This window comes from Neolamprologus brichardi, chromosome 15 (genome assembly GCF_056152115.1).
Source record: "Neolamprologus brichardi isolate AB-2024 chromosome 15, ASM5615211v1, whole genome shotgun sequence".
NCBI classification, from domain to species: domain Eukaryota; kingdom Metazoa; phylum Chordata; class Actinopteri; order Cichliformes; family Cichlidae; genus Neolamprologus; species Neolamprologus brichardi.
The window spans coordinates 31837196-31864290 of NC_142118.1; the positions used below are offsets into that span (position 1 = coordinate 31837196).

The 27095-nt window shown below is 39.5% G+C and overlaps 2 protein-coding genes and 2 long non-coding RNA genes across 4 annotated transcripts; 1 reads left to right on the plus strand and 3 right to left on the minus strand.

Annotated features, from left to right (window-relative positions):
• Nucleotides 1–1001: 1001 nt before the first annotated feature.
• Nucleotides 1002–3001, minus strand: LOC118455771 (uncharacterized). Its single transcript, XR_015720700.1, has 3 exons — nt 2759–3001; nt 2048–2163; nt 1002–1971 (listed from the first exon to the last, which is right to left on the minus strand). It is a non-coding gene; the product is annotated as an uncharacterized LOC118455771 (long non-coding RNA).
• A 2568-nt stretch (nt 3002–5569) lies between these two features.
• Nucleotides 5570–7179, plus strand: kiss2 (kisspeptin 2). The gene is made up of 2 exons (XM_087852262.1): nt 5570–5690; nt 6917–7179. The coding sequence occupies exons 1-2, from the start codon at nt 5579–5581 to the stop codon at nt 7177–7179; spliced, it is 375 nt and encodes a 124-aa protein (XP_087708388.1). The 5' UTR covers nt 5570–5578.
• A 4435-nt stretch (nt 7180–11614) lies between these two features.
• On the minus strand, nt 11615–19088 carry ldhba (lactate dehydrogenase Ba). The gene is made up of 8 exons (XM_006808346.3): nt 18942–19088; nt 15553–15689; nt 14495–14612; nt 14225–14398; nt 13938–14111; nt 13732–13849; nt 12801–12924; nt 11615–12488 (listed from the first exon to the last, which is right to left on the minus strand). The coding sequence occupies exons 2-8, from the start codon at nt 15679–15681 to the stop codon at nt 12321–12323; spliced, it is 1005 nt and encodes a 334-aa protein (XP_006808409.1). The 5' UTR covers nt 15682–15689; nt 18942–19088; the 3' UTR covers nt 11615–12320.
• Nucleotides 19089–22653: 3565 nt separating this feature from the next.
• LOC148098613 (uncharacterized) lies at nt 22654–24879 on the minus strand. The gene is made up of 4 exons (XR_015720698.1): nt 24831–24879; nt 24613–24670; nt 23341–23415; nt 22654–23185 (listed from the first exon to the last, which is right to left on the minus strand). It is a non-coding gene; the product is annotated as an uncharacterized LOC148098613 (long non-coding RNA).
• Between the last annotated feature and the right edge of the window lie 2216 nt (nt 24880–27095).

Here is a 27095-nt window from a genome sequence, read left to right on the forward strand (position 1 = left end):
TGGACTGTGTAGGACAAGAGGAAACTGCAGCACATGGTGAGGGCAGCAGAGTGGGCAATCGGCACTTCACTAACCCCCCTCAGAGACATCTATACTGGCAGACTTCAGCAGGAAGCCAGCATCATCATCAAGGACCCCTTGCACCCTGGACACTCACTTTCCCACCTTCCCTCCAGTAAACTCTACAGGTCCAACAGGTCAAAGACAAACAGACTCAGTAGAAGTTTCTACCTCCACCCTGATTGAAGGTTAACTGTGCTGTTAACACTCATGGACACTTGCACTATATTTATTTCTAACCAGTATTCATTACCTACCTCTATTTATAGAACTGTATTCTTTTACAGCAGCAACCAGTATTCCTACCGCTTACTCAATGTGCAATACCACCAATCACATAGCACCTTATACTGAACTGATCCTCCTCTTTACACTGTACCTGCAGATATATCTATATATTTGTTTCTGTATATAACTTGTGCATATCCTTTTGTTTAGATACTTCATTTATTGTGCATTACACACATTCCCTGTGTAGGTACCTCTGAAACTTGTTCTTATCTTTATTTATCTTCTTCTATTATCCTAAGAATCTGAATGTAAAAAGATACAAGCTGCCAATGGAGAGATGCCAAACTACTCATCTTATCCTGATAGAATTTCTGTCAAACTGTGGACTCACGGGACGAGTCTTCAGATGACGTCTCCTGCTCATCGCAAGAACTCGAGCAACTAACCATAAACGTTCATCCTCTCTGAATCTGACTTTTAGCCTTCAAAATCACTTCATTTCATTTTCTTCTTTTCTTCTTAACATAGAAAATTCCATTACACATGAACATTTGGGTGCATATGAATATACTTCACTTTATGAAGCATCACTCAACCCATGCAATTCATCTTCAATTAGATTCACCATCAGCTCATTTTCACATGAACATCCACATAATGTCTTTTTGATTCAAATACATAGGAAAACTTTCTTCCCAGAAACAAATATATTCAGTATAATTGATTTTATTTACATGTTAATGTTAGATTAGTGGCTCCTCCCATCCTTTCCACACAGACTCTCAGTATGGGGCCTACAGAGTTATTATCATATTTTCTTATTCGGTGCTTTGGTTAAACTTGATTGTATTCTAAACAGTTTCAGTCAGTTAAGCAGGATTAACTATCAGCAAAATCACATATGAATTATGACTCTATTGTTAACTCTTAATATCCTGTCTTTTATCAGGATGGAGTTCTGGCACATTTCTTATCTTTCAACATTCCTGCAGCCACACACACACTAATCTTTCAAGGGCAAAGCTGAGGCACGTCTACACACACAAAATCTACACATTTAAATAATGTCAATTACCAAATTTCTCATTCAACATATTCATTAAACTTCAATTCTGATTAAGAATTAAGATGATTTACTAATAGCACTTCAAATCATTGTAAACATAACAGCCTAAATGTTAATACCTTTTTATTTCTCTCAGAGGCAATAAGAGGTGAGGGGGGGACTTCTGTCTCTCTCTGTCCCATCTCTCTCAACAAGGGCTCATTAAATTCATCCGACTTTCATCATTCATTAAAAAACATATTTATACTGACTATGTGATGTAATGCAAGAAAAGTAGAGGTGAATGGATGAATAATACAATACAATAATAAAATGTCATATAATAATTGCACCTGTCACCAGGCGCAGACCAGCTGAACTAGAACAGCAGTCGTATATTTATTTACAAAACCCCACGTGTACAGGGCAGGATGTGCAATGGTCCAGGGGAAAAGTGGACAAAGTCCAGCACACACTCTGCTCACTCGCTCCTTCCCAGTTTGTCTTCGGCACTCTTCTGAATCCAAACACGCTCCGCTCACTCGCACCTCTCGTATTTGTTTCCAGCACACTCACTCTCACTCCACTCCACGCCACCAGGGAAACCGATCGGGGTTACGGACGAGTACAAGAACCTAAGCACAAGAGAACTGCAGTGAGCATAAACAGAGTAATCACACAACAAACGGGGTTTATCGGGGCTGTACTGACGAGAATAAGTCCACAACCCAGCGAAGAAGCCTTCTGAGCCCTCCGCTTAAATAGCCCAGGAGTCCAGGTCATCAGGTAGATTCACGGCAGGTGCGTGGGCCAAGGGTGGAGCCCAGCTGAGCTCCTGTGTGCAGCTGTGTGCAGCTTCTGTGTGCAGCTTCTTATTACCAGGTGAGAATATGTAACAGTCTGTAGATGTGATGACACTATGGAGCGGGATCTCCTGTCTAGTGTGTACTGCACAGAAAGCTGATGTCACTGGAGCTGCTAATATGCGCTGCAGCCAAGCCTACATGAGAGGGCTGTGCTGTGTAACAGGGTGGTGCAGGTGGTGTTATCTACATTTGAACATTAGACAACAGTCATATGAAGACACTTGATATTGTTAGCTAGACCTACAATAAGAAAAAGATAGCAGCAGCACTAGTGCAGCAACAGCAGCTAATGTTATAAAAACACTGATCAATGATTTGACTGTAACTGCTCCAACTGTCTGTGTCAGTGACTTGCTGTTGGAGATGAAGTGAATGTTTCAGTAACACTGACTGAGACTGAAATGGTTTTAACACTGGTTTCCATGTTCAGATAGATTTGACATGCTGTTAAATTTCACATATTTCTGATATATGTATAATACATAATCATGCACTGTTACACACATTCATATTTGACTCTTAAAGGTTAAAGTATCATATTCAGTCCTCGTCTTACACTCAGGTGTTCATCGCAGTCACAGACGTGTCTGTAGTTGTTGTTGTCAGCCATGGAGGAACATTTCTGACATCCCTCTGCAGCAGTCCTCCTACTCACTGTTTACTCTGTGGGTCTTATAAAATCTGCTCTTCTTGTGTCATAGTGGGTCCTTTTAAACTGCATGCCCTCTGTCTGCTCTCACCTCTTCTTCACCTTTCTGCCACACTCCCATCTCCTCTCCTCACTTTTCCTCTTCTCTCCTCTGTCCTGGTTATAAGAAGAATGCATGTGTCAATAAAACTCCATCTAAATATACAATGTTCTTCTTCTTCCTTATATTGTTTATTGGCGGTTGGCAAACAGATAAATGGTGCCGCCACCAACTGGTGTGGAGTGTATATACAATTTTTGATGTGATAATTAGGTATTAAACATGTTACTGTCATGGTCCGTGTGAGTGGCTGTGTGTTTTTCCGAAGAGCTGGAGTTCCCACCTATCGGTGCAGCTTCTTCATTCCAATAAGGATCTGCGCCTGTTGGCAATTTGGGGCTGCCTGCATATAAGACCAGCGCTCTCAACACACACTCAAACACATCCTGCTATAGCAACACCCTTTTTGCACATGTTCTTCGTTCTTATTCAGATATTTATTAGTAAGTGAGTTATATGTATGTATATATTGTATATATTGTATTTCTTAGTTCTTGTATTGTCTGTTTTTGTTACTGTTTGGACTGGAGCACTGTAACCAACATAATTTCCCCTAGGAATCAATTAAGTATTCTGATTCTGATTCTCAATAAGTCTTCACCAGACCAACAAGTTATTCCTGTGCATCATCGTATTTGGTGTATGCTTACCTGGTGTTTTTCTGTGGTTTTCAGGAATCGTCTGGTACATCTTTTCACTCTCAACATTACTCACCACTTCTGAACGCTTGTCTGCTCAGTAATCATGGTCACAGCCCAAGCTCTGTTAGATATCCATTTACCCGCCTGCCTTCCTCCCTGCTCCTTCTCAAAGGATTCACGATAAACACTCCCTCTGGACCCTCGGATTCTGGACACCTGGATCACTTCGACTGCCTTCCCCTCACGCCAGCCTCCACCTACAAAATCTGTAAGACACTTCCTGGTTACTTACTCTTCTTACCTGACCAATCGCTGCCATCACTTACAGTTATCTCTGTATGTTCCAGTGCCACTGACCCTCACCTGAGCCACAATCCTCTCCCTGAGTTGTCTCTCTAGCTCCTGCTATGACAATTTACAGCCCCTTTGGTTTTCACAGCTCATAGTTCACGTTTCTACTTCATAGTTCACAGCTCATTTTCAGATGTTTTGTTCATGTTCAAAATGATCTAGTTCAGATGTTATTTACAGTCAAGATTCAAGAAGATTATTGTCATATACACCACAAAACACAAGTGGTTATGCAGAGCAATCAAATTCTTACTTTGCAGGTTCCCTTCACACAACTAAATAACAACTAACTAAAATAAAGAATAAGTTTAAGTCTGAGCATAGAAAATAATAAAGTAAAACAAGTGCTTATGTAGCTTACGTGTGGGTGTAGTCAGAATTTAAAGTGCCAGTAGTTGCAACACTGTCACAGTGGTAATATATACAGAATGTGCTATATTAAAATGTTTAGACTGTATGAAGTTGTGTTATGTTGGATATAGATGTAAAAAATTGCAATTTAACAGGTTAAAGATAATCACAGTTCAAGCATAAGTCAGTGATTCAGTAGCCTGATAGCCTGTGGATTGTCCTTGCTTTCACACACCTGTAGCAGGTGACAGGAGTGTGAACAGTGTGTGCTGTGGGTGTGTGTGGTCCTTGATGATGTTACGTGCGCTTTTTCTGACCAGAGTGTTGCAAATGTCCCTTATACATTTTTATTTATTTATTTATTTAGTTAGTTAGTTAGTTAGTTAGTTATGGGGGAGCGGTTCCCCCTCTCTTTTCTAGTATTGTAAATAATGAAAAAAAATTATTTATTTATTTAAAAGAAAGTAGGTGGGTGATGATAAAGTCAGTACTTCTTGGAGTATGCATGGAGGGTTTCACCTCAAACCCAGACCTTCCGACTTGAGGGGGGTGACCTATCCCGCAGCCAGACACCAGGGGGCGATAGAGATGTTTTGGCTTCATTTTGGGGGAGCTGTTAGGTCGTCCCTATTTTCTACAGTCATCCATACAGTTATGTGTGGTTTTTTATGTTTAAATGACTCGGGTCCCTGTTAAGTGTTTAACAGAAAATAAAAGAAAGAAAGAAAGAAAGAAAGAAAGAAAGAAAGAAAGAAAGATGACATACAAGAGCTGGACAAAAAAATGAGTAGCAAAGTAGCAAATACACACTTGAAAAAATTACAAAAGACTCACTTGAAGCAAAATATAAAGAAATGATGGGTGTCTAAAGACTTTTGCACTGTACTCCTTGTTCCAAGTGAAAAACGAAGAATGAAAAAACTAGAATATTTTTATAGTGACGACTTATTCCACATTCCCGCTCCAGCTTTTTGATTGAGATGGGATTAAAAACTGCACTGCAACGTTACTCCACAGCTCCACAGCTTTTTTCATTTAAGTGTTTGGGGGTTTTTTTATGCAGCATAGTGTTTTGTATTGAATGATGTTCTCAGCATTTCGTAGAAGCGCTGATAAATGACTTAAGCAGCATCAATCAGCTCTACAATTTACAGGACAGAGATGCACGCACTGTGATTGGCTGGCAGCCAAGCGGCGCAGGCGGTCACCTGGTGGAGACATAAAACAGGTTTGAATGGAGGGAAGGCTGAGTAGACAAACAATTTTTGGATCTGGTGCTGAAAGATGAGACTACTGGCTTTGGCTGTGGTTTGCGCTCTGATTGCTATCCAGGATGGACGGAGTGTGGGAGCAGCTCTGCCAGGAGTCGACCCTGCACAGAGAACACATGCAACAGGTGGCTGCTGAAGTCTAATATTTTTTATTTGTTATTTATTACAGCATTATGCTAATCGTTTAGCACTATCAGTACAGACAGGAAACGTGTCGCCTCAAGAGTTGCAACCAGTTAGGTTTTTATAGGCTTTGTGAATTTGGAATTTACACTAAAAATAAAGGGTTTGAAAAAATGTAGTTTCACGTCTCAGAATACAGGCTAGAGGGGTGCAAAAAAATCATGAAATTCTCAGCCCTAAATTGAATCAAAATGTTTGAATCATTCAGAAGCTGAGCCTGCTATAGGTATACTAATTCTAATGTATATACTTTTTGTTCCTGCTAATCTGCTGCACTTTTAGGTTGTCTTGCATTCAGTCTTCTGTCTACTTCATGCCAAAGCAGCTTGATGGGGTTTATGTCTGCAGTTTGTGCCTGTTTCCTTCTCGTAATACTTTGGCACACTATCTTGTTGTAATACACTTCTTCTCAAACAGTGTTGCAGGCCCCACTGCACCGATGACCAGAACAATGTGGAGTAAAACTGAATCAAATGAATCTGACTTTTGCAGACAAAACAGACTTAAAGGAAAATGTTGAGGCTTGTTCAAAATGCTGATGTTAAGAATTGTGAGATCTGAACTGTTTCTATCTTTTGAAGTGGGGCAGAAAAGTTTGAGTAACTGTAGCTGTAGGATGAAGCGCTGAGCCTCCTGTTCTCTCATCATTATGAAAGCAATATACAGTCTTACTATCATTAGGACTGTATTTTCCTTATGATTCATGGATTAGCTGAGGATTTGGACATAATCAGTAATAAACAGAGTATCCATATGAAATATTTGCATCAACCTTGAAGGCTTTGTTAACTCCTGTGGCTGCTTTAATGTTTTAAGTGAAAATTATGATGTTCTAATTGATTGTCTTAATTTTGTTATGAAGCTAAAAAACAAACAAACAATAAACCCATAACTTGGTATAAAAATAATTGACACATAGATATTTCATGGTCATAAAATCCTCTTTTTAAAAACAAAAGTACATGTCAAACTAAAATAATCTAAAAAAGAAAAAAAAATACATGAGTTACCTCATCAAACACTGTGTGTGTGTGTGTGGGTGTTTCTCCTTAAATGCAGAGTGGTGATGACTGATTGAATAGATTGTGTAGCAGGTTACAGCTGCACGTACTCTGCTGTGTTTATGTATTTCCAGTTGTGGACTGATGTGTCTGGGGTTTGCCTTCAGGAGCAGTGTCCTCTGCATTCAGGAGAACAGCAGGCGACTTCCTGGCAGAGGATCCGAGCCTCTGCTTTTCCCTGAGAGAGAACGAGGACCAGAGGCAGCTCCTTTGCAATGATCGCAGAAGTAATTTCAACTACAACCCTCTCAGCCTTCGCTTTGGAAAACGCTACAACGGCTACATTTACAGAAGAGCTGTTAAAAGAGCCAGAACAAAAAAGGTTTCACCCTTTTCTCTGTTCTTGCGAGAACTGGAGGTGCCCACCTGAAACAGAGGACATGATCTGGGGAATTATGTTATTTGTGGTGGAAAGTCAAACGGTGACAGCAGTGTTCTTAAAACTCTTTATTTAAAAAAGGTTTCCCTGATTAAAACTTTTGCACCTATCTTTAATGTAAAATTATTTTCAGATGCTACAATGGAGAGGAGAACTATGTAAATAAAATACTTTTAGAGAGCATGTCTTGTCCTTTGTCTCGTCTTAATAATCTGATGAGTTATACGAGGAGATCCTTAGTAGTAGTAGTAAAAATGAAGTGATTTAATTGACTGCAGTCACAAAAGGGCACTGCAAACTAAATAATAACAGGGAAAATAGTCAAATGTGTTTAGTAGAATTGTAAAAAAAATTAAAAATGCTGAATCAAGCCAGATCAAAGCGCTTCTGTCTATTCAATATATTCTTATTACCGGAACATCCATTTAGTGTCTATTGGGAATCAGAATCAGAATATTTTATTTACACCAGAGCAAATTAGGTAGTCACAGTCACTCCAAGGCAAGGTACCAATATTAAATAATACCTTTAAAAAAAAGCTATTAAAAACATTGAGGTAACCCTCTTGTCATTTGTTCCATGGTTATATACTTGTTGTAATAGTTTTTTCTTTATTGCGTTTCAAGTCAATAATTGACAGTTTGAGTTCTTCAAGTTTTCTAGTTTCAAATTACTTTTTATTTTTAGTTCCTTTTTTTAAAAAAAAAACAAACAAAACAAATTCATTCAGTTTGGTTCCATTTAGTTTCCAGAGGGAGTTTAATTGTTTCAGTTTAGTTTTTTTTAATGTTTGAGCAGTTTTAGTTTAGTTTCTCTTAGCTTCAGTGGTAGTTTGTTTTTATTAATTATTTCCTTTTACTAATAACAATAATAATAGTAATAATAAAATTTTACAATGTTGCAATTGTCCACTATAGCACTACAGAACATGAGACCATTTTTGGCAGAATACTGGTTATTATTATTACAGCTTATTTCCTTTTTTTGCTTCACAAGAGTTATCCTTACACTATTTAACAATGTAAATAAAACACATTGTTAAAGGGATTCTCTACATGTGCTTAAAACCTACTTAATAACTATAAAAACACATCCCCATAAAGTCATTGGTTCAGGTATGTGGATGACACCTAGGTGAAAATCAAATCTCAGGATGTACCACAATTCACAGATGGTGTTCCAGGGTATGGAACGCCAGGACTGCCATAATGAATTAATTAAATACACCATTAAATAATTAATTAAATGTGGCAATAATTAATTAAAATCGGAAATAATTATTAAATAAATATTTATGACACATGTAATTAATTAATTAATGACACATTTAATTAATTAAATAATGACACATTTAATTAATTAATGACACATTTAATTAATTATTTCTTTATTTCACATTTTAATTAATTATTGCACAGTTGACTCCTTCAGGTCTCACCATGAAATAATTTTATCTGTCAGCCTCACCCATCAAACTCAGGGGGCGGGGTTAACGCTGCCCTGCAGCTTCTCTAACATTTGATTGGTTGCCGTGCAAAGTAAGGTAAGACAGGTCAATCCTAGATAATCGATTGCTTGTGTCGACTTGGTATCCCAGAATGCATTTCAAATCACAGGCAGCAGTGGTGTAGTTTTAATAATAGTGTTTTAGCTGCGAATGTCTAGTCAGGTTGTCAACATAGAACATGTTTGCAAAAGTGCTCGGATGTTTTCAGAGATTTCGCTAGCTCGGCTAACAGTTAGCTGACAGAGTGCACCGAGCTCACAGCCCCGGTGTTCCAGCTTAACTGTTTATTTTGTGTGTATTTGTTTGTTTTGGAGGGGTGGGGGCTTAACCGGTTTGTTTAGATATTCCACTCTCTGTGTTCCACATGTTGCATTTGCAGATTCTCATTTTCACCGAACGATCGTCTCTTTCCGCCTGGTCTTGTGTCTCTGTGCTTCTGTAACATAAAGAACGAGCTGACGTGTTTCTCCCGACACCAGCGATCAGCTCAACAGGCCCTCAGTTTACCTGCATGCATCCTCCTCCTCCTCACCTGTCAGCGGTTGTTTAACACCTGCTGCTAATTCAAGAAACACGTCCACGTTACCTGGTGATAGTCACAGTTTAACTGGGCAGCCGGTGCACAATATAACGCAATGTTTCTGCACAAGATAAGTAAATATAGTTTTTCCCGAGCGCAGAGCTGCTGGAGCTTGTTTCCCAACAGAGCACTTTATAGGCGAACCCACTTCATCAGCGGCTGATGTCCAATCACCGGCACAGCTTTGAAACCTCAGCTGAGTTTTAGCTCTCAGCGGTTAAACGCTGGACTTAATTCACTCAGGTTTTGTCTGTCGGGTCACGTTTACTTCGCTGTTTTATTTACAACTGAGCAAATCGGTTTGGCTGAGGTTAAAGTTACGTTTCATAACTGCACAGTTTTACAGACGTTTAATGGTTCACTGGCACATGTGTTGACTAAACCATTCGCTTTTCTTTATCTGGTGTGTTTTGGATTTAACAGTGAATTTTGAGAGTAAACTGACTTGAAATGTTTTAAAGAAAGAGAAGAGTAGGCGCATTTCCACCGAGAGGAGCAGAGTTTGCAACAGCGTGTTCATCATGAAGACTGCAACCTGGACAGAAATATTATATCATCTGTTTTTTAATAGTTATTCAACTGTATTCTAAGCACCAGCTGTCTGTTAGAATTTTTAGAGTTTACTTAAATAAAAATAAATGAGGTTAACATATAATTTGTGAATTTTTTTTCTCTTTTTTTTCTTTTTCGGTCATGTTATGTTTAACGGTCAAAGGCTTGTTACAAACTGTGAAACACATCGTGCAGACTTCTGGATGTTTTGTTCTTTATGCTGTAGATTTTCCCGTCTCTGGAATAGTTGGCAGTAATAAGGATGATTTTCTGTATAATCATATAGATATGAGCCGTGACATATTCGTAGATGACCGTTAGATTAGTCAGCTGGGAAACTCTGTGTTAACTCATAGAGCTGAAGATATCGTGGATACACTGACCTCGCTCTGTGGTGTACAGGTCCGTTTACCCTCATGATTAATATTCACAATAAAAAATATTAGCCGAAAATCATGAAGTCTGTATGTGTTTCATAGTGTCGTACAACCTTTCTACAGTTAAAGCCAGCAGTTATTACATGGCGGAAACACCAACGTTATTTCTTTTATGCGTTTATGCGCAGGTCACACTGATTACTGAACAAAAACCCAAAGATCAGCTGTTAATCGAATTTATTTTCTCTCTCTCCTCCTTAAACATGTTTTTAATGTTAGTCATAATTCAGAATTATACTGAAACACGTAGGACACATACGAACATCAGGAAATAAACCCCCGATAAATATAACCTCAGTAAAATAAGTCAGTGTCAGCGGGGATTATTACAGCTGTCTACCGGGGCCTGCGCTTTGTCGGTGGTAATAACAGCTCGATTGCTTGCGAGGCGAGCGGGTCTATCCACGCTTTGCCGTGAGACTGGGCAGACATCTCCGAAATCATCGAAGCACTTTTGCAAAGAGGCTGTATCTTGACAAACCGACCAGACACATGAAGATTAAACCACTACATACTCGGCTAAAAAATATTAAAACGGTATTTGGTGACACACACACAAACAGGGTTTTTCAAAGTTCAGTTCTGTTAGTTTCCACATGCTGGTTGTTGTGTGCTAAAAACAATGGCCACCAGGCCAAAGCAATGGTTTAGACTCGATCAGCGTTAGCCCCGCCCCCTGAGTTTGATGGGTGAGGTTGACAGATAAAATTATTTCATGGTGAGACCTGAAGGAGTCAACTGTGCAATAATTAATTAAAATGTGAAATAAAGAAATAATTAATTAAATGTGTCAATAATTAATTAAATGTGTCATAAATATGTAATTAATTATTTCCGATTTTAATTAATTATTGCTACATTTAATTAATTATTTAATGGTGTATTTAATTCATTATGGCAGTCCTGGCGTTCCATACTAAGTCTTTAAAGTAAAGTTTTATCAGTACAGATAAACAAGTCATTGGAATGCCTAAGATTTTATAGATCTATCTACATGTTGATCAGCTCGAATTGAGATATTGCAGTATTATTTTTAGGTTATCATTCCAAATGATAAACTATTTTTAGTTGGTAATACAAGACTGCTCCCCTGCCAACTTTTTTGAAACGTTCTTGTGACACAAGATTTAGAGTGAATATTTCAGAAAATGAAAATTATTTCACTTTTAACTTTGACATGTTGTCTCCATCAAAATTTGCCAAAAAAGCCTTCAAATGACTTCTAAATTATTGCAGTTTGTCTTTTAGATCAAACACAAAAGTTATTTGTACTTTTCCACCAGATGATAGAACAGATTCCTTGTTTTACTACAGGCTGTAACATTAACATGAACAAACATCAAAGACACATTCAGGAGGTGTAGTTTTATTAAGTCACACACTGCTGATTACAACACAAGGCCAGAAAAATCACAACTCGTATCCGTAAATCAGTCCTAGCTGGATACCCACATGCTTCCACTGCTACTGCACCTCACTTTGACAGCACAGAGAAAGAAAGATTTCCCATCTAGACCCAAGTATGTGATGATTTGTCTGCTTCAAAGAAGCAACTTGAGAGGAAGGCTGTCCTTTGGCTTTGTTGATTATTTTGCTCAGTGACTCCCTGCTCTAAATTAAAACAACATGTGAAAATGCAGTTGAAGCAGTCAGTGACACTTAGTGTGTTTTTCTTGGGGGTTTTGTGTGGACTTCTAAGTGCATATGCTGGCTGACACTCTGGAATCCAAAGACAGTACAGGAACAAAGGTGAGCATAGATGTGCTAACACAATCACTGCGACAGTAACTTAGGCCTAGCGCACGACAGAAAGCAAATGTGCCCTTTTTTTAAAAAAAAGCATACCAGTATTTTTAGACCTACAAATAATCTGGTGATTGGCATGGAGTGAGCAGAAACATGATGTAAAACTGAAAAGTTCCCTGACAGTCTTAAAAACACTGGTACTGTTCTTCAAAATAAGGCAACACAAAGCTAGAAGAATGGGCAAGATTATGAAAGGACTGCGTGTGCGAGGACAGGCCTCACTGCATCATGGGAGTGATACGTGGTGTGTTCACAGGTCCTTGAGGTCTTTCTGGATCCCCCACAGTGTGTCAGCACTCTTCTTCAGCTGGGCAACCTCATTATCAGTGAGAGTCATGTTGACCACACTGTTCACACCGTTGCTGTTCAGAATGCAGGGCAGGGACAGGAAGACCTCTTCAGCGATACCGTACATGTTCTGAAAAAGACAAACACAAAATGAAGAGACACACCACCTGCCCTTTCTGATTCAAAACCCCAAAGGGGATTCATAAATCATATGGCTAATGTTGAGAATTAACTCGTGATTTACAGCAAATGTAGCTTTGGCCTAAAGAGCCAAAGCGCTGTTCTGTGTAACAGCCATCATGTGAAAAATGGTTTTCATGGGGTGACTGTGGCTCAAGAGGCAGAGCAGGTCAGAAGGTTGGTGGTTTGATGCACGCTGCGTGCCAAAGTAAGACATTATACCCCAACTGTACGAGACAGAGTGTCTGTGTGTGTGTCTGACCTTGACCATGGTGGAGACGGGATGGACACGGCTCAGATTCTTGACAATGCTCTCGGTGAGGTCAGCAACGCTCAGGCCGATGGCCCAGTTGGTGTATCCCTTCAACCTGATCACCTCATAGGCACTGAGATACAAAACACCATTATTAGCATCTGTCTGCAATTAGATATTAAATGTGTTACAGGAACCTCAATTAGTTTACCCAGGCACACTGAGAGGAAGGCTTTTATTATGGGGAAAAAGTTACAGGATTGTAAATCATTCTGAGCAACATGTATAAAAACTTAGCTCTTCCTATAGCAAGTCGAAAATATGTTTATTTTTATATTGTTTATGTTTATTTTTTGAAGCGATATGATACTGGATGCATATAAAAAAGTACTTTGAATAAACAATAAACAGTAGCAGCTTCACGTATAATTTGATAACATCTCTCTGGTCTTAAATGCACAATTATTAACAGAACCCACACCTTGAAGCGAGTCCTTGCACACTTACATTAGTTTCAGAGCTGAAGCTAACTAAATACAACGACCGAGGTTAGAGGTTCTATTCCCACTGGAGCCACCTTCTGTATAACTGTAATTACTTGTGGCCTTGAATAACTGCAGACATTCCCAGAATGACACATTTAATTACAGAAGGATACTGGCTTCGAAAACAGAACATCTGTTAGTTTGATTGTGCAGATCACCATGCGCCTTCCTTTACCAATCATTTTCTGTTGTAACTTCTAGAGGTCAGTTTAAGTGTCCCAGCAGCATTTTTCTGATGGTATGCTTGTGATGCAAATAATTACCGATTACTGAATGCTGGAGAGGATTTCATTTACTTATATACTGATGGCACACACATATTTGCATTAGGTAGTAAGATTATGTTTGAAAAAGTGTGACTTTAAAATAAAAAGGTATAGAGTTCAAAGTACAACCTGTCCACCACTGCCTTGTGTGTGGCCTTCCACTGCTCCTTATCGGCATCAGTGCCGATATCAGGGTTCAGCTTCTGCAGGTTGACTCCGGCCACATTTGCTCCGCTCCACACGGGCACTGAAGCAGGAATTCATGGAGATTTTACATGCAGATATGATTTTATAATGCTGTTATTAGACAGAAGCTAATTCAGGTGTGGACTCACCACTGGTGTCTCCGTGCTCACCCAGCACCCAGCCGTTGAAAGAGCTGGCGTGGATGCCGAGTCGCTCAGCCATCAGGTAACGGAAGCGGGCTGAATCCAGATTGGTGCCGCTGCCAATGACACGGTGCTTTGGCAGACCGCTCAGCTTCCAGGTCACATATGTCAGCACATCAACTGCATTTAAACACAAACACACAATGCAGAAGAGGAAACTAAGCTATTGCGAAAACCAAATGAATATAAATAAGTAGTATTCATAAGGGTCTTTATGAAACTCTTGCACTTACCAGGGTTGGAGACCACAATGATTGTGCAGTTGGGGCTGTACTTGATAATCTGAGGGACGATGGACTTGAAGACATTAACATTCCTCTGCACCAGGTTGAGGCGGCTCTCTCCCTCCTGCTGGCGAACACCAGCAGTCAACACGACTAGGCGAGAGTTGGCCGTCACTGCGTAGTCTGAAGGAGGAAGGAAAGAGTAACACATGATCTGCTCAGGCATGTATTCAGACATCTTTCTGTAGCATGGAGGTCAGTGCAGCTCCAGCTCCTGACCTTTGTCTGCCATTATCTTGGAGGTTTTGAGGAAAAGGCTGCCGTGCTGGAGGTCCATCATCTCTCCTTTAAGACGGTCCTCCATCACATCAACCAGAGCCAGCTCATCACACAGGTCCTGACCACAGGAGAAAATTCACTACTGCATTTCCACACATTTCTCCACATAGCCATGTTCCAGGATCTCCAGGAGACTCTGGAGCTCCCCAAGACTCCAAAGATGAAAAAAAAAAAACTGTTGTCAATTTGTTAATTCTATTCCATTTTATTTATATAGTGCCAACTCACAACAACAGTTACCTCAAGGCTAGAGCATTGCAAGGTAAAGACACTACAATAATACAGAGAAACCTCAAACATTTGACCCCCTATGAGCAAGCACTTTGGCAACATTGGGAAGAAAAAAAAACTCCCTTTTAACAGGAAGAAACCTCTGGCAGAACCAGGCTCAGAGAGGGGCGGCCGTCTGCCGCGACCAGTTGTGGTGAGTGGAGGAAGACAGAACAAAAGACATGCTGTGGAACAGAGCCAGAGATTAATAATAACTAATGATTCAATGCAGAGAGGTGTATGAGGATGTGTCCTTATAGCAGATCTGTTATTTATTATAGAAATATGGCTGGTTCCAGAAGTTATTCAGTTAGACAGCAGTGAGTTTGTGGAAGTTTCTTCACCAGTTTGGTGAAAATAAAAATCATTACGTCTGAAAAATCAGTGAAAAACTGTCAAACGGCCAGAATTTCCATAAATCACAGAGGATGAGTTAAGACTGTCAGAGAAACTGACTCCAAACATCAAAGACATGACAGTAGAGCATGGGTCTGCACAGAGACGAGACACACTGAACGGTACTTTGTGCTACCGCATCTCAGGTTTAACCAATGAGAAACAAGGTTTTGCTGGTGACAACTCATCTCTTTTTCTAGACACAGCAGCCTCCCAGGGAGTGCTCGCTTCTTTACATCAAATGGTGGAAACAGGAGGTCATTTTATAATTAAATTTCATCACACCTTTATGTTTTCCTTCACACACTGGCTGAAGGTGGAGTTTGTCTTACCCGCAGCAGGATGCTGACAGCACAGGCCATGCCCACTTGGCCCACCCCGACCACCGTCACCTTGTTCCTGGGAGGCTCAGCAGCGCTGCCGGCCTGAGGGCTGATAAGCTTTTGGAGCACTGAGGACATGATTGCACCTGCAGGGAGACAGAGAGAAACATTAAATTCAGTCAACTTGTCAAATGACAAAATAAAACAAAGGGAAAAAAATTAAAACAGATTGTGTTGACTGCTGCTGAAGATGGGCCAGCACGGTGGTAGAGTAGATGGCACTGAAGGCTCCTGGCTCAAACCACATCTCAAAGACATGAACTTTGGGCTAAATGCTCATTCTAAATTGGGCATGTGCAGAAAAAAAAAAACTTGATGCATACAGAATAAAAAACTCCATGAATGTGACTTACGTATCCTAATGTTCTCTAAGTGGTAAGTGTGACTAGAAAAGCACAATATTAACTGCAAATATTACTGACCAAAACTATCTGTGAAAAGTTCTTCTAAACTGTTTTAAGCACCAGAAGATTAAAACAAAAAAAAAAACAAAAAAAAAACAAACAAGTGCTCCTATTCCCGTTAGCTCCAGTCTTAATTCCAAAACTCAGCCAAAAACTTCCAGAAAGACTACAAAAGCTCAGGTTTGTGGGTTTTCTCAAATGTTCACCTGAGCTAAAACTGTCCCATTTCCAGTTTATTTCCTCCCAGTCCTCTTTAAACATTCTGGGCCTATTACTGGGTGAAGGTCCCTTTTATGCATGTGCTAAACTCAGAGTTGACTGAACCACCTGTGATCAGCTGTTCAGGAACACCTCAGAGTTTTATTTTAAACTGTGATTGTTGACCATGCTTCCTGGTACAGGGCCCCAGGTGCTCCTTGTTCTCACACTGTTTTAAACCACAAACACCAGTGGAAACAGTTTGGAAGGTTCTGACTTTCTCCTCAGACACTACGGTTTCAGTTTCTTCAGTCAGACTTTCTCCTGTTCTTTTGCCAACGGGTGTAGGGTTTATTCTTTCGACACTGATACTGCTCTCTCCACTTCACCTACAGGTAAAATGTTTCCTTATAAACAGGGCTGTGGCCGTATTCAGACTGCAGGTAGTAAGAAGGAGCCAGTCTTAGAATGACTCTGATTCACTGGAGGTTAAAACAAAATAATCTTGTCTTTTACAAATTCTATTGTATATACACAAAAAGAAGATTTTTGTTATGTTTGCTTGTTTGGTACGGGTTGTAAACTTAAAAAAAACCCCATCTAAATCTGTATGAAACACTTACAGGCCATAATAATACATCTAAATGTGATTTGGGGCTGAAATGTCTCAGTAACCTGCAGAGGGTCTACTGTGAAATGACCTACATTGGGTCCAATGGTTGGTTTTATAAACACCATCAAAAAGTCAAAGGGGACACAAGCTGTTCATTTCATTAGTTAATCATTAAGATAAAATGATTAAACACTACCTCACTCAAGGTTGACTTTGGCTAATATGTTTGACCACAAATGATGTGACCATAACACCATAAACACAAAAGATGTAAGTATTTGGGTTTTGGAGTGTTGAGGTCAGAGACAGCTTTGAGGAAACAGCATGACTGTGATGGAGTTAAATCTGCTACATTGTAACCGCAAACTCTTCTGAAACCTTACACTGTAATCTATAAACTGCTCCTCCCCACAAAATGGAACTATGTGCTACTGTTGACACAGACCACAGGCATAAATTTTGGCAACAGTGTCAGCCGGTTGCCAAGGTTACTCCATAAAGCACATTACGTTGACTGCCTGAAAAGACAAAAAATATCAGGGGACTCGGAAATAAAAATGTAGTTGATGACAGAAATGGTTTTGGAGAGATTTTGCAGGTCTTTCCTTCCAACTGCTGTCACACTCTACAACATGGTCTCTCCAGATGACCACACACATGCAGACAGACACACACACAATGATAACTTTCGCCATGTCTGCCTGAGGTGCAATAGTACCGAGTGCAATTTCCCAATATAACAAAGTATGTTATTCTATTCTTTTTTTCTTTTTGGGGGGGGGGGGGGGGGGGGTAATTTTTACTGCTTTTAAATTGTACCTTCTGTGCCATGACCAAAAAAAATCCCCACATGTGGAACTAATATAGGTTTATCTTATCTTTTATCTTCAGCTGAAAGCCATAAAAGTATTTCCTTTTTCCAAATACTACACTGCTTACTTTCTTAACAGCCAGTGAGGCTCATTAAGAACACGAAATTATTATTTCAAAATAACAGTTAAATGACAGTTGTATTTTGGGGCTGAGGCCTTAGTCCTGACCTGTGCAGCTGTAAATAATGTGGCTCACACATCAAGGTCAAAAAAGTCAAAGAAAGACAAAAATAAAATAAACCAGACCTTACCAAAATATTATGTCCAATCTGCAGAGACTGCCAAATCTGATGTATTAACAGTGTAACGTGTTACATTTCAGTGCAACAAAATGACTAATATAATAAAATGATTGTGTGAACTGTAGATACACTTATACAGCACATGATTTGAACGAAAACTGCTAGGCGAGGATCCAAAAAGATATCTCTGAAGTTCACAGGGCCTGTGTTTGGAAGCCACTGACCTTACCGCCAGTCAGTGGAAAGAACAAAGCCAGCGAGGTCACCTTGTGTCATATTTAGCCTACCAACAAGCTCCAACCTCTCAGCTATATCAAGGTCAAAGAAATTTGTGACCAGGCCGTGGGGGAGGGGTGCTTTGTCTCCATAAAGGATCCCCTTCTGTGCACACTTATACAGGATGTAGCTGCTCAACAGCACGTCTTTTCCTACCCTCCTAAAAATTACCATTGCACAATCCAGCCGTCGTCCACGTACATGTCAAAACATCACGTCTTCATCAAGCCCCGAGGTCGTTTTTCCCCAGTTTGTGCTATGCCTCAAGTGTCCTGCATTGTAATTTAGTTACGTAAGAGTCCAGGCCCGAGTCCTGCCGTTGGCTATCACGCAGTGAAAACTATTTCGAAGTCACGCGCACAGCGGGAAAAACGATTACTTGTAGATAATGATAACTCGACACGGATGTGGTGGGATGCAAATAAAGGGAAGGACGACGACATTCGTGTCGCATCACGACTCTAGCTTCCAGAGTGGTCCTCTCCAATTTAAATAATTTTTTTTATATCATTTTTAAAAAGCTAATATTAAACAGTGTTTTAAAGATGTGCAAAACAAGCGTGAAATCGCCCAAATTTTAACGATGCTGCAAAGATTGCGCAGACACTAGTGGAACTTACTATTCGCTGAAAATGGTTATCTTTAGCTGCCGTTTTAACTCGGAGCATCCATTTCTGATGCGAACACGACGCCGCTTCAGAAAACAGCCACAACAACAAGAACATGAACTTACAGGTTTAAAGAAAGCCTGGTATTCGTTATCTGGTCCCGGAGGAGGAACAAGGTGATGTTCGGTGGCTGGTGAAGGATGAACAGAAATGTGGTGTGTCGCTGAAAGGGCTGCTGTGAGGAGGGGGAGGGTATAGGGGGAGGTGGATGTGAATAGGCTGGCTATTAGAAAGAGGTGGTGCGGGTCTGCCTGCTTCCCTGAATTTACACCTGTTTAATCAGACTTAATCAGGTGAAGATGAAGGCTTTCGTTCAGTGATTCAGATCAGCTGCAGTTTTGCCATCTGCTGCAATAAAGACGTCCAGTCATAAACATCATTGTACTCACAAGCACTTTACTTTGGATCGTTTAAATATATGAACGTCAAACGATATCTGAAGTGCAAGACTTTTAATTTCCACATCAGTGTGCTATGAAATTGTTATGTTCCCTTGGTTCCAAGTTTCGTTCTCCACTTGCTGCCATTAAGGACTGGTAAACTACATGTGCACTACTTTTAATAAAAATGATTATGGAAACTGCTCATTGTTGGTAAATACAACAATGCATAAGGCAAATGCAGTATGTGAACAGAAAGGGAAGTAAGAAAGGGAATATTGGGGAAAGTGCAAGACATGCAGAGTCAAAAGTCTGTAACAAAACACCCCACTCCCATCAAAGTAGCTGCTTTCTTGCCTTATCAGTATTCCTCATTCTCTTTATCTCTAACACTTCAACGGCTTCCAATATTTCTCCCAGCCATCATTATAAACAGTCATCAGTTTGTCTCTATGAGGAAGAAATACGCAAAAAAAAAAAAAACAACCCCAAAAAACACACAAAGTAATCAAATATTCAGGTCCTAGTTTGAAACAAACAAAATTAAATATCTTGATGCATGCTCAATCACCTGGGCAAGAAAATCTCAGAAAGTTGATTCTGTTCATTGGACTGGACATTGCATTTTCAGCAGTACGCTACATTTAGGTCAAAGTCAAATTCAGCTTTATTGTCAAAAACTGTATGTACAGATCATACACATTTGAAATTGCATTGCTCCAAAGGGTATGGAAGAAATATAGTATCATCAGAATTCAACTATTTTTAGACATTGAATTTATAACACTGATTTTTTTATCCTCCAAATTTCCCTGCAAAAAAATTTCACCTGCAAAAATTCACCTGCAAAAAATTCACCTACAAAAATTCACCTGCAAAAATTCACCTGCAAAAAAATTCACCATCAAATATTCACCTGCAAAAAATTCACCTGCAAAAATTCACCTGCAAAAATTCAACTGCAAAAAATTCACCATCAAATATTCACCTGCAAAAAATTCACCTGCAAAAATTCACCTGCAAAAAATTCACCTACAAAAATTCACCTGCAAAAATTCACCTGCAAAAAATTCACCATCAAATATTCACCTGCAAAAAATTCACCTGCAAAAATTCACCATCAAAAATTCACCTGCAAAAATTCAACTGCAAAAGTGATGAACTTTTGACCCAAGCCAGAGCAATCAGCACTAGATCGAGTCGAGCGGCTCTCAGCCAATTAAATTACGCTGCTTGATCACATGACACCGTTAGCCAGCAGTGTGTCTCCTAAAAGAGAGCTGTTTAAAGGTGAGTGATCAAGTTTTTCTCCTAAATAGAGATCATTACAGAACGCCTAGTCCTACTTAAAATCCCATTCATTTTTCTTTTATTTTATCATCTACTCGAACTAAGGAAAACGTTTGACTAACTCAAAGACAATTTCCACGCCTCCCCTGCCTGTCTGCAGAGGCAGTTTTGAATTTAGGAGCGGCAAGATGGCAGCGGCAAACCCTGGCGGTTCTCCGGTAAGTGTATTGTTTTTTATCTTCAAGTTTGTCTTTTGAAACGTTAATTTTATTTAAATCCGTTGCTCACGTATAAAGTACACAGACGGGGTCTTTGCTCAACTCGTCTGAGGCGTGTCTCACTAAGCGCTACATGCTAGCATCTTGCTAACCGAGCTACCCTTTACATGCTGTGCTTTAGAAAATAGGATACTCGGTACAAAACCATACTCCGCAGATATTGATAGATAGACGAACACTGCAAATATAATGTTGGAAACGAGAACGGCCTTTGGTGAAGGGGTAAAATACACCATGAATAAAGCCATAGAGTGAATGGCTGTCATGGTTGCAGAACGGCCTGATTTAATGACAAGAATGGGGAAGAGTGAGGTGAAGTGAACCGAGTCAAAGCCACAAAACACGGTCAGACAAGGCGGCAAAAGGGCAGTGATCTGTCCGTCAGTATGAAGTTGGTGTGTGCTTTGGTGAACAAAAACTCGAGACCGGTAGCAGGAAGATGGGAGACTCGTGTTTCACTGGAATAGTGGTGAATTAAAACATCCTTTGTTGGGGACATTTAGGTGTAAATGCATCCATACAGGCGAGACAGAGGCAGACCAGACAGTGAAGAAAACAAGGCAAACATTAGAAATATCCAAACGGAAATATAGGATTAATATAACATACAATTAGGGATAAATGTAAGGAACAATGTAAATTATATTGTAAAGTCATTAAAACAGCATACTCTGATTAAAAGAAACATAATTGGGTAGGATGATGATGATGACAATAAAAAACATGTACAAGATGGGTATGTATACTTGTACCCAGAATTTAACAACGATAAAGTTGTAGCATGTCAGTACCTTACCCCATCCATTATATCCACACTTTCAGAAAAGGATATGGTCAATATCTTTACAAATACAATCTAAACTGAAACGGGATATTCCCTCTGCTTCTTGTATACACCCTCAGGGTTTGTGATCAGCCAGCGGCTGATATGATAACTAATCCTGTAAAATAATCTTTTGGTTTATGAATCTGTTTGCATGGATTTCTTAATCCGTTTCCACTGTTAGCAGAAGTTGTGCATGCAGTTTTGGTGTGCCGATGTTCCACTGTTGAAGATCAGCTGTGCCCATTTGTTGCACATTGTGGGAATGGAGAAGTTGAGGCCCTTGCAGGCTACCCACAATTTCCCCAAACTGAGCGATTATACAGCTTGCTTCCATATTTGTATCTTGTGTCACAAAAACATTTTATTTTAATTTTATACATTAATGACCTGCAGAATCTCCTCATCATATTAAGTGATTCATAATTGTCACTTTATGCTTTCTCCATCTCTAAAGTGATGACATCCTTACATTACATACTTTAGGTTCATTTTCTGCAGGCAGGTTTCTGACAGAGAACAGGCAGATTTACACTATAACATGCAGCGTTCTATAGATGGACACATAAAGAAATGAAAAATTACATGTGTTAACTTTCTAAAACACTTTGTTACAATTATGATGAAGTAGATTAAACACATTTATGTCGACCTTGGCTGATAGTTCTTGTCTTTAAATTAACTTTGTGTGTGTGTTTCAGGTCCTGCACTCTCAAAGACTGAATGAACCAGCATTACAGCCATGGGTCACTGTGAGCATCACAGGGAAGGTTGAAGCCGCCCACTGCACCTGTAAGGCCGGAGACCTGCACCCACGTCACTGCTCTTCTGTTTAATGTAGAAGCAACAGTGTTGATCTGTGGCACAAAGACTGTTACAGATGAACCTGCATACTGGGTTTTGCTGGGTAATGTGACCAAGATACAATCAGTGGTTGGCCATAAGATAGACTTCTCCTCTTCAGCTGCCCAAAAAAAAGGCTCTTTATCAAAACATAAACAGACTATCTGTAGTGACAGGTAAAAGGAGCCGTCCTCAAAAAAGAAAAATCCCACCTGCTACTGTGGAGGAGTCGTCAATGCCATAATGTTTTATCTAGGGGTCTAGATTTATGCCTGTAGTGCACTGCCGTGTAAATAATTTGCATTTACTGAATATGTACTGACTGAGTATCACTGTTCAAAAATTGAATAAAGAAACAAACTCATTTTTGCCTCTTTTTTTTTTTTATTAAAACCACTTTATAGAACATCACATCAGTTACAATGTAGAATCCATGTCACTGGAGCATTTTGATTCAATAAACAGTAAAAAGGTGAGCTGTGAAGACCAAGGACAAGTGCAGTTCACAGGTTTTCTAAGGAATCCCAGAAGATTGCATGGTGTCATTGCCCAGCAGTTGTTCCCAGGACATATGGACACAACCTCAACAATCCCTCACACTGAGCAGCATGAAGTGACAGTGCAGAGGAAAAACTCCCCTTTAACAAGAAGAAACCTCCAGCAGAACCAGAACCCGGTTCAGTACCAGCAGCCATCTGGGTTTGGAGGAGAGACAGAACTACCAAAAGTATATTTTTTTTAATGTGATTGACTGTTGTTGTAATTCAAGCCCTGAGTGTAGAGCAGGTAAGATATAAAGTTGCATCCTAAATTCTATGCTCATGCAGAGTGTTTAGTTTGACTTTTTCACCTGGTCATTTCTTGATGAACGGACGGTCTTTCAGGGTTGACCAAGCTGGTACCCTGACCACCTTGACTCTGTTCTCTGCAAGATGTTGCAAAAAACAATCATATGGAGACAATATTGGACACATATATATATATATATATATATATTTAGTTAAATGTAGCATTAACTCATAAGTCTTGCTAAAGTACCTTGTATTCTGATTCATCACAGCAGCAGCTCGGTTGGATCATGTCAGCAACTGCAGCAAGTGTCTTGCTGACTGAATGATTTCATCTTGTATAATCTGAAACAAACACAAAGACAGAAACAATTTATAAATTAACGTTCGATAAAATCTAAGAATTAATCATTTATTAGATACCAATATAAATATGTCTACCATAAAACTTGTGTGGAGCGAAGTTACATTCAATCAAGATGGTCTGACATGCTACAACTTTATCGTTGTTAAATTCTGGGTACAAGTATACATACCCATCTTGTACATGTTTTTTATTATTATCATCATTATTATTATCATCATCCTACCCAATTATGTTTCTTTTAATCAGAGTATGCTGTTTTAATGACTTTACAATATAATTTACATTGTTCCTTACATTTATCCCTAATTGTATGTTATATTAATCCTATATTCCCGTTTTAATATTTCTAATGTTTGCCTTGTTTTCTTCACTGTCTGGTCTGCCTCTGTCTCGCCTGTATGGATGCATTTACACCCAACAAAGGATGTTTTAATTCACCACTATTCCAGTGAAACACGAGTCTCCCATCTTCCTGCTACCGGTCTCGAGTTTTTGTTCACCAAAGCACACACCAACTTCATACTGACGGACAGATCACTGCCCTTTTGCCGCCTTGTCTGACCGTGTTTTGTGGCTTTGACTCGGTTCACTTCACCTCACTCTTCCCCATTCTTGTCATTAAATCAGGCCGTTCTGCAACCATGACAGCCATTCACTCTATGGCTTTATTCATGGTGTATTTTACCCCTTCACCAAAGGCCGTTCTCGTTTCCAACATTATATTTGCAGTGTTCGTCTATCTATCAATATCTGCGGAGTATGGTTTTGTACCGAGTATCCTATTTTCTAAAGCACAGCATGTAAAGGGTAGCTCGGTTAGCAAGATGCTAGCATGTAGCGCTTAGTGAGACACGCCTCAGACGAGTTGAGCAAAGACCCCGTCTGTGTACTTTATACGTGAGCAACGGATTTAAATAAAATTAACGTTTCAAAAGACAAACTTGAAGATAAAAAACAATACACTTACCGGAGAACCGCCAGGGTTTGCCGCTGCCATCTTGCCGCTCCTAAATTCAAAACTGCCTCTGCAGACAGGCAGAGGAGGCGTGGAAATTGTCTTTGAGTTAGTCAAACGTTTTCCTTAGTTCGAGTAGATGATAAAATAAAAGAAAAATGAATGGGATTTTAAGTAGGACTAGGCGTTCTGTAATGATCTCTATTTAGGAGAAAAACTTGATCACTCACCTTTAAACAGCTCTCTTTTAGGAGACACACTGCTGGCTAACGGTGTCATGTGATCAAGCAGTGTAATTTAATTGGCTGAGAGCCGCTCGACTCGATCTAGTGCTGATTGCTCTGGCTTGGGTCAAAAGTTCATCACTTTTGCAGTTGAATTTTTGCAGGTGAATTTTTGATGGTGAATTTTTGCAGGTGAATTTTTTGCAGGTGAATATTTGATGGTGAATTTTTTGCAGGTGAATTTTTGCAGGTGAATTTTTTGCAGGTGAAATTTTTTTTGCAGGGAAATTTGGAGGATAAAAAAATCAGTGTTATAAATTCAATGTCTAAAAATAGTTGAATTCTGATGATACTATATTTCTTCCATACCCTTTGGAGCAATGCAATTTCAAATGTGTATGATCTGTACATACAGTTTTTGACAATAAAGCTGAATTTGACTTTGACCTAAATGTAGCGTACTGCTGAAAATGCAATGTCCAGTCCAATGAACAGAATCAACTTTCTGAGATTTTCTTGCCCAGGTGATTGAGCATGCATCAAGATATTTAATTTTGTAGTTGAATTTTTGCAGGTGAATTTTTGCAGGTGAATTTTTTGCAGGTGAATTTTTGCAGGTGAACTTTTTTGCAGGTGAACTTTTGCAGGTGAATTTTTGCAGGTGAACTTTTTTGCAGGTGAATTTTTGCAGGTGAAATTTTTTTGCAGGGAAATTTGGAGGATAAAAATTCAGTGTTATAAATTCAATGTCTAAAAATAGTTGAATTCTGATGATACTATATTTCTTCCATACAAGAGGCATTAGACAAGGATGCCCTGCATCTCTGTACCTCTTTTTACAAGATCTTTAGATCTCACAGGTATCTCACTGCTGGACAGTGAGATACCTGATACTGCTGTTTTTCTGATGAACCAAAAACACATGTCTGCAGCTCTGGAAGCAGTAAAAGCATTCTCTAGAGCTTCTGGCGTAGATCTGAATATTACCAAGTGTGAACTTAAGGCTGTTAAGGAATATTTCAGTACATCTATTTGTACTATACAAGTTAAAAATGAAGTGAGATACTTGGGAATAATAATTACTAAGGATCAACAAAGAGGAACATCCTTAAATGTGAAATCTGTCTTCCAGAAAACTCAAAGTAGACTAAACCAGTGGCTCCTAGAGATCTCTTCTTAAGAGGAAGAGTTTTGATTACCAAAGCAGAGCAAATTTTACGATTAATATATGCAGCTCTGTCTATCCATGAGGAGAAAAAAACTCTTAAATGTTGCTGAACTGCAGAGCTCCTTCAGTGACAGACTGCTGCATCCTCGATGCATGAAGGAGCGTTTCGCAGGTCCTTCCTCCCTGCAGCTGTCAGACTGTACAATCAGAACTGCTCCCAACAAACATAGATGTTTACATCAGCACTGTAACTTGCACTATTTTATCAACCGATTCACACTATAACCAGGGTTTGCCTCTTATCTATATTTAATTTAATTTAATTTAATTTAATAATGGTACAGTACTCTGCTTTTGGTAACTGTTGGGTCTGTGTTTCCACAAGCCGCGCTAATTCTAGAGACTTATTCATCATGAAGAAAACAAAACAGTCGATCGACCAATTACTTGCGCAAGGGAGGCCTCGTCTGTGTCCACCACGAAAATGACCCCAAATCTGGCCTCCTCCCGCTGCCTTTTATTGAGAGACAGTTCACACAAAACACATCACAGCAAAGCAACGCCCACATGGTCCTAAGACAAGGCATTGTATGTATATGTGTGAACTTCTGTAAGAATGTGTGTGTGTGTGTTATGTGAGAATGTGTGCGTGCATGTGTGTGTGTAAGAATGTGTGTGTGTGACCTCCTGCTGACCAAAGGGTCGTAAACACAGGAAGCTTACATCAAAAAGCACAAGGATGTGTCTGTAATAAAACACTACAGCCCCCCACCCAGAACCTCGAGAATCTGGGGGGAAGGACAGTGGAATTCCTTTCATCAGAGTTGGCAAGCATAAAAATGACAACATTTAACAATTCACTCTAACAGCAACCATTGTCCTTGATGTAAATATGTAAAAACTGTATGTTTCTGTTCTGTGTCTTGTGTACTGTTTGTTTGTATATGTGTCTTTCTTGCTGCTGTTACACACAAATTTCCCCTTAGAGGGCAATTAAAGGATTATTCTATTCTATTCTGTTCTGTTCTATTCTATTCTATTCTAAATTACACTGACAAGATGCTCTTTACCTTTGTGTGGAGAAATAAGACTCAGTATTTAAG